Source organism: Phalacrocorax aristotelis, chromosome 1 (assembly GCF_949628215.1).
Source record: "Phalacrocorax aristotelis chromosome 1, bGulAri2.1, whole genome shotgun sequence".
Classification (NCBI taxonomy): Eukaryota; Metazoa; Chordata; class Aves; order Suliformes; family Phalacrocoracidae; genus Phalacrocorax; species Phalacrocorax aristotelis.
In genome coordinates this window covers 630,249-645,637 of record NC_134276.1, presented here as the reverse complement: position 1 = coordinate 645,637, position 15,389 = coordinate 630,249, and the positions used below count along the sequence as shown (strand labels likewise).

Sequence of the window (15,389 nt, the reverse complement as noted above, 5' to 3'; positions counted from 1 at the left end):
CTGTGCACCGACGGATGACCTACCTGGCTTGCTACTGCAGATTTGTCCATTTAAATCAGCAACGGTGCCCAGCTCGGCCAGCCCCTGCGGCAGTGATGCTGGCCAGCCCTGCACCCGCCAGGTATGTCGCCTGCCTCTCTGACCCAGCAGATTTCAACACGGGAAGCATTTATAAGTTTGCTGAGAGGAATCCCTGGTGTGTCTGTCTCATGGCTCAAGAAATGAGTCTACACACATGCACGTGTGCAGCTGACACGTTCGTTTACCGACCAACCTCCTAATTCAGTTTCTTTAATTGAGGAGATACGGTTGCCAATCGCCTATAGTGTTTATAACCCCTTGCAGTAGCTTGGCTTCTTCCTCATCCTCTGACCCTGCAGCCTTCCAAATGCAGGTCCCTGAGCTTGGCATTGCCACCTCCCTCTTTTTGGGACGCTGAATCTTTCCAGATGCGAATGAGGTCTGGGTCTCCTTCCATGGTCTGTGTGACCGTGAGACGGAGCTCCTGGCTGTCTCCATCCTGGCCGAAGCTGAGAGCCGGGGGAGGACGTCCTGTCCCACACTTGTGCTTTGCATCCTCTAAGGCAACAGCAGAAAGAGCGCAGCTAAATAGAAATCATGTGGCAGACCAATTCTGGCCACCTTGACTTAACTGAGACTAATTTTGTCTAAGTCTCCTTCTTCTGCAAAGCCAGAGTTTGCCATTGAAAACTCCCTGACCAAAGAGGGCTGGCGCTGCGTGGTGAAAGGGCTGCAGAAAGCAGCGGTGAGCTTCCCTGAAGGGGGTGGGAAGGGCTGCACCAAGCCTGGCTGGGTCTCCCCAGGGAAGGGGCAGGCTGGGTGATACTGGGAGCAGTGCACCCTGCACCAGGCAGTGGAGGCAGAGCCTGACTGGATAATCAATCCGCTGCCTGGCAGGCTCCAGGCAGTGCACCTCGCGTGGGCACTTTCCAGCCCCAGCTTGGACCAGGACTATGAGACTCGGGTTGGAAGAGTCTGGTCTCTGAGTCAGATGGGAGGATCTACGCTGTATTTAGTTGTTGGACATTGTGTAGATCATACTGTGGTCGAGAGTGGTGGTGGTGGTGGGGATAGAACTGTGTAATCCAGAAGGCACCCAAAGGCAGCGTCAGGAGACACAAAGAACTGAGTTTATACCCACCAGCTTGGATTTGGAGGTCCCCGCAGCTCCTTGTAATGCTCCCCTTTCCTCTCTAGCTCAGTGCAGGATGCGTGCAGGACCTCAAGCTTCCCTTGGAGACCAGACGCAGGGAATTCCTGCGCGCTGATTTCCATGGGGTGAAGGCATAAGGAGAGCTGGGATGGTAAGTCAGTATGTGGTCTTAGGAGTTGGGTTTTCACCATAGTTAAAATCAGGTATGGGTTTGCTGAGGAGAACAAGAGGAGCCCAGTCCCTGTTCTCTACTCCCCTTCTTTAATCCACACTCCTGCCCCTCGTCTCCAGTGCTCGGAGGTGACCCTCCTACAACAGCCCAGCAGGATATTTTTTAGTTTATGGCCGTGTCCTTTGCACAAGGAGATCTGCGAAATGCAAAGGAGGCTTGTGCAATTGCACCCTCCAGCTGCTCTGTGCACCCCACTGCAAACAATTCCCGCTCTCCCTAACACACCGCTGCACCCGAGTGTCAGTCCAAGGGGGGGGGTGATGTATTGCCCTCACGCAGTGCAGCACCTGCGGGATTACGTGGTCTCCAAAGAGGAGAGCCGGTTCGCTGAAGTGCCGTATCCACAGGAGGAGGATCTCACAGGAGTTCGGAGGCAAGTGAAGGCTTATGAAACAGTGGAGCTTCTCAAAATCCCATTACAGGGGCCTGCGTGCTCAGGGAAGAGACACAACAATGCAGAAAGTTAGGGAGTCCCATTAAAATATTGGGGAAAAAATTTGTACAACAGCCTTTCATGGCTGATGCTTTTTTGCTGTTTCTAATAAGAAAGGAACAAAACCTTATGCGACACTGCAGGGTTTCAGTGCGACTTGCAGAGCCTGTTCTCAAGCGCGCTGGGTTTTTGTGATTGCTGCAAATGCTTCAGTAATGTTTCAAGACAGGGTTGGGAGGAAAAGCAAAATGTTTGGGCCCGCTTCTGGATGAGCGCGTGTGCGCACAAATGTGCGTACGCGCGCATCAAACTCCCCCCTCTCATAGCCAGACTTTTATCAAGAGCTGAGATGAAGACGAGGGTCATGAAGTGATACAGAACTGAGGATGACCACAGATACAGTCAGACATGATTTACATTTCCATTCTGAACAGGAACGTGGAATTCATTTTCTAAAAATAATGTTTCACGAGACAAATTTTCTGTGGTGCCTCCAGCTTTCAGGGTTTGGCCAAGATGATGAAGAGATCATCCCGCTTTCCCAGCAGACAGCTATTTAACCTTTCTCTTTGCTCTCCAAACATTCTGCCATTGTTCTCTGGCCCAAACCCCATTCCTTCCCACCTGGTATTAGCGATGGCCTGGGATCAGGACGTGGGCTGGATCCCTTTCTGCCAGAGCAGGGTCATCACCCGCTCCCGGATCGGCTTGGTCCTCATCCCGTAGATGAGTAGGTTGAGCATGGGAAGCACCAGCAGGAAGAGGTCAGACATCAGAATGTGGAGGTGTGCAGGAATCTTCTGGCCCCAGCACTGAGCATAGAAGGAAAAGAGCCCGGGTGTGCAGAAGAACAGGATGACACCGATGTGGGAGCCACAGGTGCTGAAGGACTTCAGTCAAGCCTCTCTGGAGGAGAGACCTATGACCTCCCTCAGGATCAGCATGTAGGAGACAGCGATGAGGATGGGGTCTGAGCCCACCACGGCGGTGGCAGTCACGATCCCATAGATGCTGTTGGGCCGGGTGTCCCAGCAGGCCAGCTTCACCACGGATGTGTGCTCACTGTAGGAGTGGTGAATGACGCGGGGCCACAGTAGGACAGGCTGGTCACCATGCATGTCACGGGGGTGGTGATGGCGATGCCGTGCCCCACAGCAGCCAAACACAGCTTGGCAATGGTGGGGCCAGTCAGGATAGCAGAGTAGCGCAGAGGCTTGCAGATGGCCAAGTATCGGTCAAAGGCCATGGTGAGCAGGACCCCTGGCTCCACTGTGGAGAAGCTGTGGATGAAGAACATTTGGCCCACACAGCTCTCAAAGTCAGTCTCGTGGGAGTGGAACCAGAAGATGCTCAGGAGCTTGGGCATGGTGGAACTGGTGAGCATGAGGTCAATGGCAGCCAGCATGGAGAGGAAGTAAAACATGGGCAGGTGGAGGCTTGGGTCCATGCTAATCACAGGAGGATTGTGATGTTCCCCAGCACTGCCATGAAGTACATGGTGCAGAACGGGAAGGCAATCCAGAACGGAGCATCCTCCAGGCCAGGGATGCCTGTTAGGATGAAGGATGAGGGACTGGAGTGATTGGGGTAGGACATGAGGCACTGCTGCAGAGCTGGAAGGGAAGCCACAGGAACAGCTGGCATAGACAGGGAGAAGAAAGAGCTGTAGCAAGCACTGCTATGGGCTCCAGCCACCTCTCAGGCACACAGAGCTGTGATCGTACCCTCCTGCCTATTATCCAGGTACACATAGTCCCATCGCTGTCAAGACACAAACACACATGGTCTTAGCCCGAACATAGGGGAGTTCTTACCTCTCCTCCCATCCCAGGCTGGCCTCTGGCTGTTGTCCCCACCCCTCCACTCCACGGTTTGGGAGTTACAAATGAGAAGTTGAGCACGTTTATTTGCAATCAGTACAAAAATCTAAGACAGGAGAAGGGGGTGTCAGGGACTAGAAACGTGTCTCAGCATTGTTGGCAGGCGAGTTTCTCTACCAGAGCCCGATCACTGCGGCAGCTGAGCGGAACAGTTCAATCACCAAGGTCGACCCGGCAGGAATGTGCGCCCCGTTATCTCGGAGTGCTCGTCCCCCACGCATACGCCCGGGCCTAAGGCTGACTGGCAACATATGGGGGGGGTCTCGGACCCTCCAGAACTTTCAAGCACCTTCTAGCAACAGTACTGGGCATGCGCCCCACCGCCAAGTGGTAGGCAGGGGTGTGCATAACAGTTACTGACTATGCAAGAGAGCAGCCTTATAAAAGGGGAAACCAGTGGAGACGATGGAGGAGCGTTCTGGAACATCCCCCATCCACCAGCTTCAAAGATGCGTCGGATGCCCAGACTGCCGCAGATCCGTGGCGACAGCTATCGCAACAGTCCCACTCCCTCCCTCCCTCTCGTTCCCTTTTTCACCTGTTTTTTTTTTTCCACTCTATCTCTGTTTTTCTCTCCCGTGTTTATTGTTGGCCAAATAAAGTGACTTGGCACTTGATTCCATTTTGGGTCTTAATTCTGTTTCCGAGAATGTCACAGGAACCTAGTCAAGGTAAAACATTGGAGTTAATCACAAGTTAAGCCCAGCCGCCCCCAACCTCCCAGAATTACCTGAGGTGGGTTGGAAAGCAAGGGGGTTCAACCTCTGCCAAACTGTTCAACCCAGCAGTGGATTGTGACGGGGGGAAGATCCAGGATGCTTTGACGATGCAGCTCAGCAGGACTCTGGTCACCTCCAGGATATGGTTTATACCTCCGCAGGTATAAACCATATCCTCCCTGGGGCTGGTGTGCCCCACCTGATTCCCGTGTTGGGAAATTGCAGCAGGTGTATATTTCCAACACCAATGTTTGCTGCCCGGAGCATTTTTGCCGGGAGAGCTGATGCCCGTGGACGCAGCGTGCTGACCCCGTGCGTCCCCCAGCTACCTGCCCTGCTTCAGGCCAGCCCTGTCAGCTGTGGGGCTGTCCCTGCTGGAGCCCAAATCTGAACCACCTTGCTGGAGTCCCTCTCTGAATGGGCATCCCACCTACGGGGTCCCTGTCTCCTGTCTTACGAAGGAAAACCAGTGTCACGGCCCACATTGAGGGTCCTGAGGCTGTGGTGCCGGTCCCTTCCAGCACTGACCCCCCCATGGTACGTGCACCTCCTTTCCCTCAAGCCCTTGCCAAAAGAAAGAAGTGCCGTGAATTGTCCCTGCTTTACCAGGAAAAGAGAGGCACAGCCAGGTTGCGTTAGCCTGCCGGCAGCATGGCAACTAGACGCGAGTTCTTCGGGCTCGTGTACCCTCTGTTTTCCCCGACACACCAAAGGGCCAGACCACCTCCTTGGCTTTCCAGGCATATTGCTTCCTTGACCCCTGAACAGTTTCATCTCTCCCTCCAAACCACTTTGAGTCCTCCACGTGATGCAAACCAACAGGTATTTCAGTCTGTTTCTAGTCATTGCTATTTGCAATGTAAGGCCAAATACTGCAAAGCCAATATTGTGAAAATGCTGCCAAGAAAATGTTATTTATAATAGTTTATTGCAAAGAGGGCTCTGTTTGCAGTGTAGTCAGCTGCCTCGGCTATAAATTCAGGGAGGCAGAGCCACAGCTGGCACAAGCCAATCCAGCAGGAAATGTGTCTCGTGCCAGAATTATTTATCTGGAAAGGGCAAACACATCTGAGATCCTGTAATCCTGCGCTCGGAAAAAAACCCAGATACTCCCTCCCTCCTCTGCCAGAGGTAATTGATCTACGAATCCCATGTACTGCTCTGGGCAGTGTTACCTACACTTCATCTTGTATAATAAAGCTATCCAGATCATTAAATGACCGACAAGCACTGGACTCAGTTTTTATTAGGTCCGTTTCATGTATGTTCACGGTGCTGTGCCAGCTCGGTTCCCTTAGCGGCGTCTGGTTTCTTGGTTACACATAAACACATGAAATACCAGGGAAGCACCCTCTTTAGCTCAGTCTCCCTGACCAGCCCATTTGGGTCGTGCAGAGACGTCGTCCCCACCGCACTTGAGTCTCAGCCACGTTACGCCCGACCTCCACGTTTCACGCATCCCCCCCTCGGTGTGCCCTGCAGCTGCGGCGCCGGCGCACTGATGAAAGGTGCTTCCAGACCCTGAACACACACACACACACACACACACGTGGCGATGGGCGCCGAGCGCGACGTCCCAGCCCTGCACAGAGCATCACACCTGGAGGAGCTCCTCCTGCATCTCATTGACTCCAACCCAGCCTTGCACGGACCTCTCACTTCTACCACCAAGCCCCAAGAGCGACTGCAGCTGCAGCCCACACACAAACGCCACATCAGGAAGATTTTGTGATTTTTGGGTCTTTCCAAGTTGTATGTGCAACAGCAGGGATGGGAGCGACACTTTTCAGACTTGCTACTGCTCAAGTAGAGCAGCGCTTTCAGGCCTGTGGACACACTTCAGAGCATTTTCTTTGTGCTTCATTGGCACAGAAACCTGACAGAATCTTATTTTGTGCAATTAAATAGTTCAGTAACTTGTAAAGTGACAAGTTTTGCTCATTGCAGTGGTCAAAACCCAGAAGATTTTCTAGAAACGGGGGACATTACCAGGCACCTTGCCCTAGCTTGCTCTACCCCGTTAGATTTGTGGCAAACTTACTGTATTTTAATTTTTAAACAGAGAAACAGATTAAAATGCCCTCAGAGGATGAGCTGCTCAGTATTGAACAAAGTGCAAAAGGAGCTGAAATCTTTGATCGCTAGCATACTGGCTAACCTTCCCTGACTTTGTAAGGAGGGGGTAGATCCTGGTGCTTGCAGTTGAGATATTAACTCTTTCCTCACTCATTTTTATCAGCTCTAACTCTCTCCTGCTAAGCAATAATCGTTAAATTTAGCAGATTTGATGCACTTAACATTTTGTGTCATTCTTAAACACTGTAACTCTACCAGCCGTGCAGTCTGAGCCTGTGAAAAACATACAGCCAACTCCTCTTGCAATCAGGCGCCGATCGACTGCGCTAAGAGCCACCCGGCACTCCTGGTCAGCATACAGCCTGCCATGAAACAAAGACCCCTTGGATTTTGGGTTTTAGGAGGGCTAGAGTAGTGATCCAGTCCATACCCCTTCCCGAGTATGGGATCATAAGTCATCTCTGATAGATAACGTGCACGACCTGATCTCCCACTGCAAAAACTTTAGACGTGCCCCAAATCACCCATTTCAGAGTATTTTCCTAGCATTAAGTCTACACCTCACTGGAGCTCGTGACTTTTGTCCTTTCCATAAGGGAGAAGAACAAATTATTACCTTCCTTGTGGTGTTTGCCATCCTCTTCAGGTTTGCGCACGCAAAAAGGACAGGTCTAGGCCTGTGATCAGGTAATTGCGGGTCTCCACAGATGACTGGGTGAGCGGATGTTACACCTGTGTGTCTACAGCTTGTTTGAAGTTGATTTAACCAAGGGACAGCTTGCAGCCAAATAATTAACACTGTTGTAATCGACCTTTGCAAGGAAGCAAACCGAGGTTGCACGTGAATAACTGGCAGTTCTCTACCACTATATTCACTTAATATGGGATTATCAAGAAGTAATGAAGTAGTGCATTAACTCAATAAGGGACAAAGGCCACTTGGATGCATTGGCATATCTGCGGAGCAGCTTTTCTGCATAGGTTGTTTTATATTCCACCTTGATTTGGCTAAAATTTGAGCTTGGCTCAGAGCTTGGCACTATACTTAAAAATACTGCCATATCACCAGATTAAATAAAAAAGCCCATCTACCCAGCTCACCTGGATGATTTGGATGTGACCCAGGCTGTACCTACATCACCTTCAAATACAGTCTCTCTCTCTCTCTCTCTCTCTCTCTCTCTCTCTCTCTCTCTCTCTCTCTCTCTCTCTCTCTCTCTCTCTCTCTCTCTCTCTCTCTCTCTCTCTCTCTCTCTCTCTCTCTCTCTCTCTCTCTCTCTCTCTCTCTCTCTCTCTCTCTCTCATAAACTCATAAAAGTGCCTGTGCTGGGTCAAACCAGAAGCCCTCCTCACCTGGGGTCTGCTCTCCAGCTGTGGCTGTGCCTCTGTGCACCGCTGGTGGAGCCCCCCCCCGCCCTTGTGTGCTCAGGGGGTCCTGGAGAATCAGAGACCTCCTGGGAGGAGGCTGTTAGGGCTGTGCCAGCCTCGTGGTGCTGGGGGCCTACCTGCTGCTTCTTCCACCTGCTCCAGGGAAGGAGACATGTCTTGACTCCAAATAAGCACCGAAGAAATTAATATCGGAACAATGGGGATCATGCTTTTTACTTGATATCACTTCACACTCTTTTTGATAACTCCACAGACTGACCTTGCCATGATTTAGTAACAAGCAGAATAAAAAAATCAACTTCACACTTTATAAGGGAGTTGCAGTGAAAATGGCACAATCTGGGTATGTTTGGCCAAATTTAATGATTCTTTCTATTATGTTTTATTGAAAAGAAAATCTTTTAGGTGTAGTTTGCAAATGATGGCTCTAGTGTCAAACGCTCTGCTTCCAGCAGCACAACCCCATCCATGTGGTTCTTGACTGACATCCCTGGGCTTGAAGATATGCACCCCCAGATTTCCGTCCCATTTAGCACAGATGGTGCCTGTCTTGTGCAGACGACTTTTCTTCATACCTTCTCAGTCGCGGAGTCAGCGGAGATGCTGGCTATGGCTTTCAACAAGTATGCTGCCATCTGCAACGCCCTGAGCTACAAGCTCCATCCTGCCCAACTCCCTGGTAGTCAAGAATGGGCTGATGGGCGTAGCCAGGGCTGCCAGGCTCATGTTTCTCTGCCTTTTCTCCTCCGCTGCCTGCTGGACTGCCGCTCCTGGATCTTCTCTCAGTGCTACCGCAAACACATGGCAGTGGTGGAGCTGGTCTGTGCCAGCACCAGATTCAGTAGCATCATCGTGATTCTCTTCATCGTTGGGCTGGATCTGTTGTTCATCACACTCTCCTGCCTCAGGATCTTGAGGATGGTGTTGGGCCTGGGATTAAAGGAAGACTGAAGGTATTGGGGACCTGCCTCTCCCACATCTGTGTCATCATGGTCTTCTACACCCCTTTGGGTCCCTCATCAGTAATCCACAGGTTTGGTTGCCACATTGCCTCTCACATGCACATCTTGATGGCTAATTTCCACCTCCCGTTCCTCCCAAGGTGCATGGTATCAAAATCAAGCAGATCCATGACGGGGTGCTCACTGCATTTTTCTCTCAAGAGAATCTAAAGTCTCGCACATCCCATCCGCAGGATCATGTACGGCGATCCGAACTACTGCCCGCGCAAATGGCAGCCCAGGATGGGCCGCAGACATTAACCCTGGATGCATAACTCTGCAGCAAGTGCATAAACAACTCCCATCCCTTCTCCTGAATCTTTCCAAGTTTAGGACTTGAGAATTGCGAGAGGATTGTGCGCATGTGGTGAAAATGGTACCATTTCAGCTCGTCACTGCCTGCAGCGAGCACCAAAGCCTGCTTGGCAGCTTGAGGAGGGTGCTAAATCCAGAGGTCAGCCTATGGAGAACTAGAAAAGTTTCAGAGTGTTCAGCTTTGACTTCACCGTGCTGACAGTGAGCTGGGGGTAAATAACATTCTTGTCTGAGCTCCACAGGCTGCATTTCTTTTCTTTTTGTGTGCTGAGGAAACAGGCTGATGGCCTGCAGGTCCTCTCCAAAGAGCTATGGATGCTGCTCGACCATTTAGCTAAAGTGGGTGGGGGAAAAAGGGAGAGGGGGTGGGTGATGCCCACCCCTCGGGCACATGGCACTGGCACCGGTATGAACCAGCCTGGAGCCCTGCGCCAGCTCCCAGCCTCTTGGCTAGACATGCAACGGCCAGTGACACATCTGCCGGCAGGAGGGCTGCTCGCATTTTCCAGCGTGAGCTCTGAGGGCAGTCTCAGAAAGGGTAAGGTTAAACCTGCTGCATGCACCTTATCCCCAGTCGCAAAGGCAGAGCACTGTCCCCATCCTCCACCCCTGGATGCACTGGGGGCTCGGGGGACCAGCCCCCAGGGTCATGAGGAAGAGCACAAAGCTCTCTTTCTGTGATTGTCCTTCTATGATGTAGACATGATTGCTGTTGCCTGAGTTGTTCATTGATGGGCTAGATTGCTGTAGATCTGATTCATAGATAAGCACTGCAAATACAGCACAAAAAAAAGGGAAAGAAATCCATAATATTTCTACTGAATTAATGTATCTACTTCCTTTATTTTCCTCAAATCTTAGAATAAGAAATGTGGTTTGATGTATGGTTGGCATATTTATAAATCTGGACTATTACAAAAGGAGATTCCTGTTCACAGTGTTGAATTTATGTGGCACAAGAACAAAGTCTGGTCTGTTTCACTCGTGCATCTGTAGCTGTGGCACCCCTGGCCCAGCTTTTGCAATCACAGCGCAGCAGGTGAGAAATCCCCACATCCAGCAAACTCTTGTTGTGTGTGGTGGCTCGTCGCCCACACTACCAGGAGGGTCATAGGGTCTTGTGGGGTCTCTGTCTGCTTCCCCCAGGCTGTCCTCAGCAGTCCTTCTTCTTCTGACCAGAGATCTAGGGAAGGATGTGAATTGGGATGTTATGAAGCTCTTTATGAAACCACTATAGCCAAAGTAGTAGAGATGAGGGATCATGGGAGACCTTCGCAAAGCTGAATGATGAAGTGATAAACTGGACAGTAAAATTCAGTATAGATTCATTAAAACTAAGGTGCTTTGGCAAAACACAACCCTGTTTTTACATAGACAATATTGTGCTATGAGCTGTCCATCCCCACTCAGAAATAGACACCTTGGAGTTATGACTGATGCCTCCTTGAAAACGCCAGTGGTGCCCAGTCACTTGCTCACTCCAGACTCCTCTCCTCGCTATCACTGCAGGTTTCTCTCAGTCCCCTCAGTGAGCTGATGACTGGCATGGATCAGGGTCAGTACACAGCCTCTCCTTCCCTCTCGCTCGTTTCCAATGCTCCAGTCCATGGGCTGATCCACAGGCTGCATTCCTGTTGGGGGTGCACCTGCTCCAGTGTGGATCCTTCATGGGCTGCAGCGCCTTTGGGGTCTGTCTGCTCCAGCATGGGCTTATTCACGGGCTGCAGCGCCTTTGGGGTCTGTCTGCTCCGGCATGGGCTTATTCACGGGCTGCAGCGCCTTTGGGGTCTGTCTGCTCCAGCATGGGCTTATTCACGGGCTGCAGCGCCTTTGGGGTCTGTCTGCTCCAGCATGGGCTTATTCACGGGCTGCAGCGCCTTTGGGGTCTGTCTGCTCCGGCATGGGCTTATTCACGGGCTGCAGCGCCTTTGGGGTCTGTCTGCTCCAGCATGGGCTTATTCATGGCCCACAGTCCCTTTGGTGGGAGTGCTTCTACCACCATGGAGCACCTCCTACTACTGTGACCTTGGTGTTCCCCTTGCTGTTTCTCGTGCTTTTTGTTCGCTCCTTCTCTCTGTCTGACATTTTCTGCCCTTTCTTGAATATGTTTTCACAGAGTCACAACAAGCTTCCCTGACTGGCTCAACTTTGGTGCATGGTGGGTGTGTTACTCATCTAGCTGGAACCATCTGTGTCAGGCACAGGGCAGCCCCGGACCTCCCTCCTGGCCACCCCTGCAGCCCCCTCCTCTACCCAGACCTCACCACCTACACCCAGTACATCTCCCCACAAACATCTTGAGCTGCTATTTACAAATATTGTTTTTCTTTGTGCTGTGTGGATAATGAGTTAATTTGTTCCTAATTCAGGAAATGAAGCTCTTAATCATATTTGTGCTAGAAAATTCTGCCTCCACAAAGTGGTATTTATCTGTTCCTTCCAAAAATAATTTTCTAAATTATAGGCAGTGAATAAATGCAGGAAAAAGAAGACACGGTGAAAATGTTAATATTAAATGAAAGTGTTTTATACTCTCTGTTTGTCCTGGTGCCTTGTTGGGATGCACTGCAAGGAAAGGAACAAGTCCCATCTAAGTGTTAACTCCTGAAGGGCTCTGACCGCATCCATAAAGCCATCAGCCTGCCAAGCTGGCGTAGTCTTCTGCTACAGTGCTTGCTGCACATATTTACTCTACAATTTGCAGTCACAAATTATTGTTATTTGTATTGCGATAGTGACTGAGACCTGCCAAGGGCTAAGGCAGCACGCTGCGTGTCAGAGGGGCACATTGGCCATCCCCAAAGCTAAGACAAGAAAAGTCAAGAGCTGGGTCCAGTTCATTGGGCAGTTCTGTCACTGGAAATTTCAATTAATTTCAGGATCCTCCCCTGTATCTGTCTGGTCCTTACCCCATAGATGATGGGATTGAGCACAGCAGGCACCAGGATGTAGATGTTCCCCATGGTGATGTGGACCAGTGGAGCCAGGCCCTTCCCAAATCTGTGCACCACGGACAGCCCGATCAGGGGCACGTAGAAGGCCAGGACCACACAGATGTGGGCAATGCAGGTGCTGAACACCTTGAGCCTCTCCTTCCACGATACCAGCCGCAAGACAGCCTTGAGGATGAGGATGTAGGAGAGGCAGATGAGGATGGCGTCCAGCCCCATGACCAGCAGGATGGCGGTGAGGCCGTACACCATGCTGGGGGTGGTGTTGGCGCAGGCCAGGTTCGTCACGTCCTGGTGCAGGCAGAAGGAGTGTGACAGCGCCCGTGAGCTGCAGAAGGGAAGGGGCAAAGGCAGGACTTGGTTCTGTCTGTCCTCTGGAGCCAGGCGGTGTTCTGGCAGTCTCAGAATGTCAAGTATGTTTATTTTATTTATACTAAAATGATGTTACTAGCATAGAGCTGCACTGTAGCAGTGCTTGTATAGCGTGATACAAGTGTATGTGCTATCCAGACTCACAGAGTCACCGAGGCTGGCAGGGACCTCTGGAGATCATCCGGACCAGCCCTTCTGCTCGGGCAGGGTCACCCAGAGCAGGTTACCCAGGACTGTGTACACTTGGGTTTTGCGTATCTCCAAGGATGGAGACTCTACAGCCTCTTTGGGCAACCTGTGCTGGTGTTTGATTAACCTCATAATAATAACAAATTAATATATATTTGTTATGTTTAAATGGAATCTCCTGGGTTTTTTTAGTTTGTGCCTGTTGCCTCTTGTCCTTTCACTGAGAAGAATGTGGCTTTGTCTTTGTTACTCCATCCCCTCAGGTATTTATACACATTAAGAAGGTGCGCTCAGGCCCAGAGTCTCTCTGCCAAGGAAATGCCCCTTCAACAGGGACAACACCTCCCTAAAGGTGCTTAGGGCTCAAAAAAGACAATAGTTGGCCTTGGTAACTATTCATACAGTATCGCTACAGCCTGTAGGACCACCAGCAGGTTAGCATTAGTCTATGGGTCATTTATTATCTGCCTTAGAAGCAACTGGGATGAGTCGGCCACCAGGACTACCTCATGTGCTAGTCGCCCTTTGCTGTCCCCTCCCTGGCTGCTGTTTGGGTCCTCCCTGCTGTGCCCTGGAGGAACACCACTGATGTGGAGCCCAGACCCACTGCACCACTGCGGAGGTTCTGAGGCCTCACAGAGTTAAAAGGCAGAAGGAAGCGTGGGGTGGGTGAGGGGGTGTCCCCGTGCCGCACTGTTCACCATGCGCTGCTGCACCCTGCAAGCTCACAGATGCAACATCATGACCGTGGTCAAGGCTGGGAAGGAGCAGGCTCGTGCTCTTGCCTGATCCCATTTCAGAGCGAAAGGCGGGTTATAGCAGTGCTTAAGAATAAAGCATAAGAGCTCTCAAAAAAATTAATTTCTGTGTGTTTACTGAATAGAAATACAGATGCAGCACACCACTGGGGGAAACTCAGAAGGTTTCTGTTTTAACTCTGTATTTACATGCATTTAAACCCATTCAGGTCACTGCTGCAAGGTAGCGACGAGGTGCCTTGCTTAGGAACCAGCGTGCGTAGGAAGAACGTGCACGCCAGTGGGTTAAAAGTAAAAGCCTCCATCTCCTTGTGCTTCAAACTGTGCAGCTGTGAGGGGAACGGAGACATCTGAGGGTTAAAGGCGCTGACTGTGGCTTGGGCAAACTGCAGCCGCAGAGCTGGTTTAGTTGCCAAAGCACTGGAGGGACTGGCATTCCTGACTGTTGAAAGTGTGAAGCAGGGTCAGCTCAGAGTGTTGAGGCAACGTCAGTGGGGACAGTGATGTGGGTTTCAGAAAAAACGCCAACCTGGTCATTTTTGAAAATAACTGTCCTCAGTGAGGCATCACCCAGGTACTAATGGTGACCTGCTCCTGCAGCCCACCTGAGCAATTCCCATGTTTGGCAAAATTCTCCCTGCTGCTTTTCTGTCCTGTGCCATTGCCCTGCAATGATGAAGGCGCGGTTCATCTAGACTTCCCTCAGTTGTCCTGCTTTCGACCGCAGATCAAACGTCACAAACCCTCTGACGACCTTCTTGCTCCACCGTGCCTTTTACAGAATGAAGCTCCCAACGTCTCTGATCGCTGAGGATCCCCCCTAGGAACCCCTCATTCCTCTACACCTCTCAGCCCCAAGCGCTTCCCTGCCCTGTCCCATGCAGAGCATCCTCCTCCTTCATCTTCCCCTGGTGTCCCAGCTAGGCTGGGTCCATGGCCTGGGCTAAGGACAGACCTCCAGAGAAGTGCTCCGTATTTTACCAATGCACATCACAGTGGGCCACAATAAAGGGCTGATGCTATTGTAGGTAATTTTAAAAAATAGAAATCTACTTCCCGGTTTTTGTGGTTTTGCCTCTTTGCAGTCTTTTAGGCGTCCAGCCCAGGATATGCAGGAACTTTTCCTCCTGGGACAACAAGGACACGAACACCAGCCCCACCATGGTCATCCCTCAAGTGGTTAAAATTGACCTGTACTGCAGGAGGTTGTGGTTTGCCACCAAGCTACCGAGGGCTCTCGGCAGCAGCACAGACATCTCCGTGAGCACCAGTGAGTGGATGAAGAATATTCAAAGGAAACAAAAACTGCAGCTGATTTCCCTGTACTTAAACCAGAATATGCCCAGCACATTGTGTCCTGAAGACAGACAGAATGATGGACAGCATGGCCAGGCAATAGAGGAGGCACTGCCACGACTCACAGTGGAACAAATGGAGCAGAGGTGAGAAGTTTCCAACCCTGGGAAACCTGTTAGGGAAAAAATGCATCCCGGAGGCTGATGTTTTTGAATGCCGACTTGAGCTCCTAAGCCTTGAAGTGAATAATTATATTTATCAACTATGTTGTTATAATTTATGAGAATTTAGAAGTAAGGATGAAGCACAGAGAAGCATCAGCATGTCCTGCTTTGAATTCCTGGCTCAGGCTCATCCCTACCACACTGAAGCCAGTGGAAATACTTGCCCTGACTCTAGCAGGAAAGGAAAGGGGCTTCTGTATTTTGAATTCCCGGCACAATCCTTGAGCAACTTACACTGTTTCCACCTGCAACAGTACTCACAGAGCCATACCCCATCGTGCTGGGCACCGAATAGTTGCCACAGCTGAAAACATCCGCGCTCCTGATAGGGTCCATCAGAGCCGCAGGCACCTGCTGCTCGGGGAGGAAGGAGGCGGTGG

The 15,389-nt window shown here is 51.0% G+C and overlaps 1 protein-coding gene and 2 pseudogenes across 1 annotated transcript; 1 reads left to right on the top strand and 2 right to left on the bottom strand.

Moving 5' to 3' along the window:
• Positions 1–2,478: 2,478 nt before the first annotated feature.
• On the bottom strand, positions 2,479–3,435 carry LOC142052034 (olfactory receptor 52K2-like; annotated as a pseudogene).
• Positions 3,436–8,371: 4,936 nt separating this feature from the next.
• Positions 8,372–9,179, top strand: LOC142052008 (olfactory receptor 52K2-like; annotated as a pseudogene).
• A 2,877-nt stretch (positions 9,180–12,056) lies between these two features.
• LOC142052007 (olfactory receptor 51E2-like) lies at positions 12,057–14,658 on the bottom strand. The gene is made up of 2 exons (XM_075081864.1): positions 14,565–14,658; positions 12,057–12,544 (listed from the first exon to the last, which is right to left on the bottom strand). The coding sequence occupies exons 1-2, from the start codon at positions 14,656–14,658 to the stop codon at positions 12,057–12,059; spliced, it is 582 nt and encodes a 193-aa protein (XP_074937965.1).
• Between the last annotated feature and the right edge of the window lie 731 nt (positions 14,659–15,389).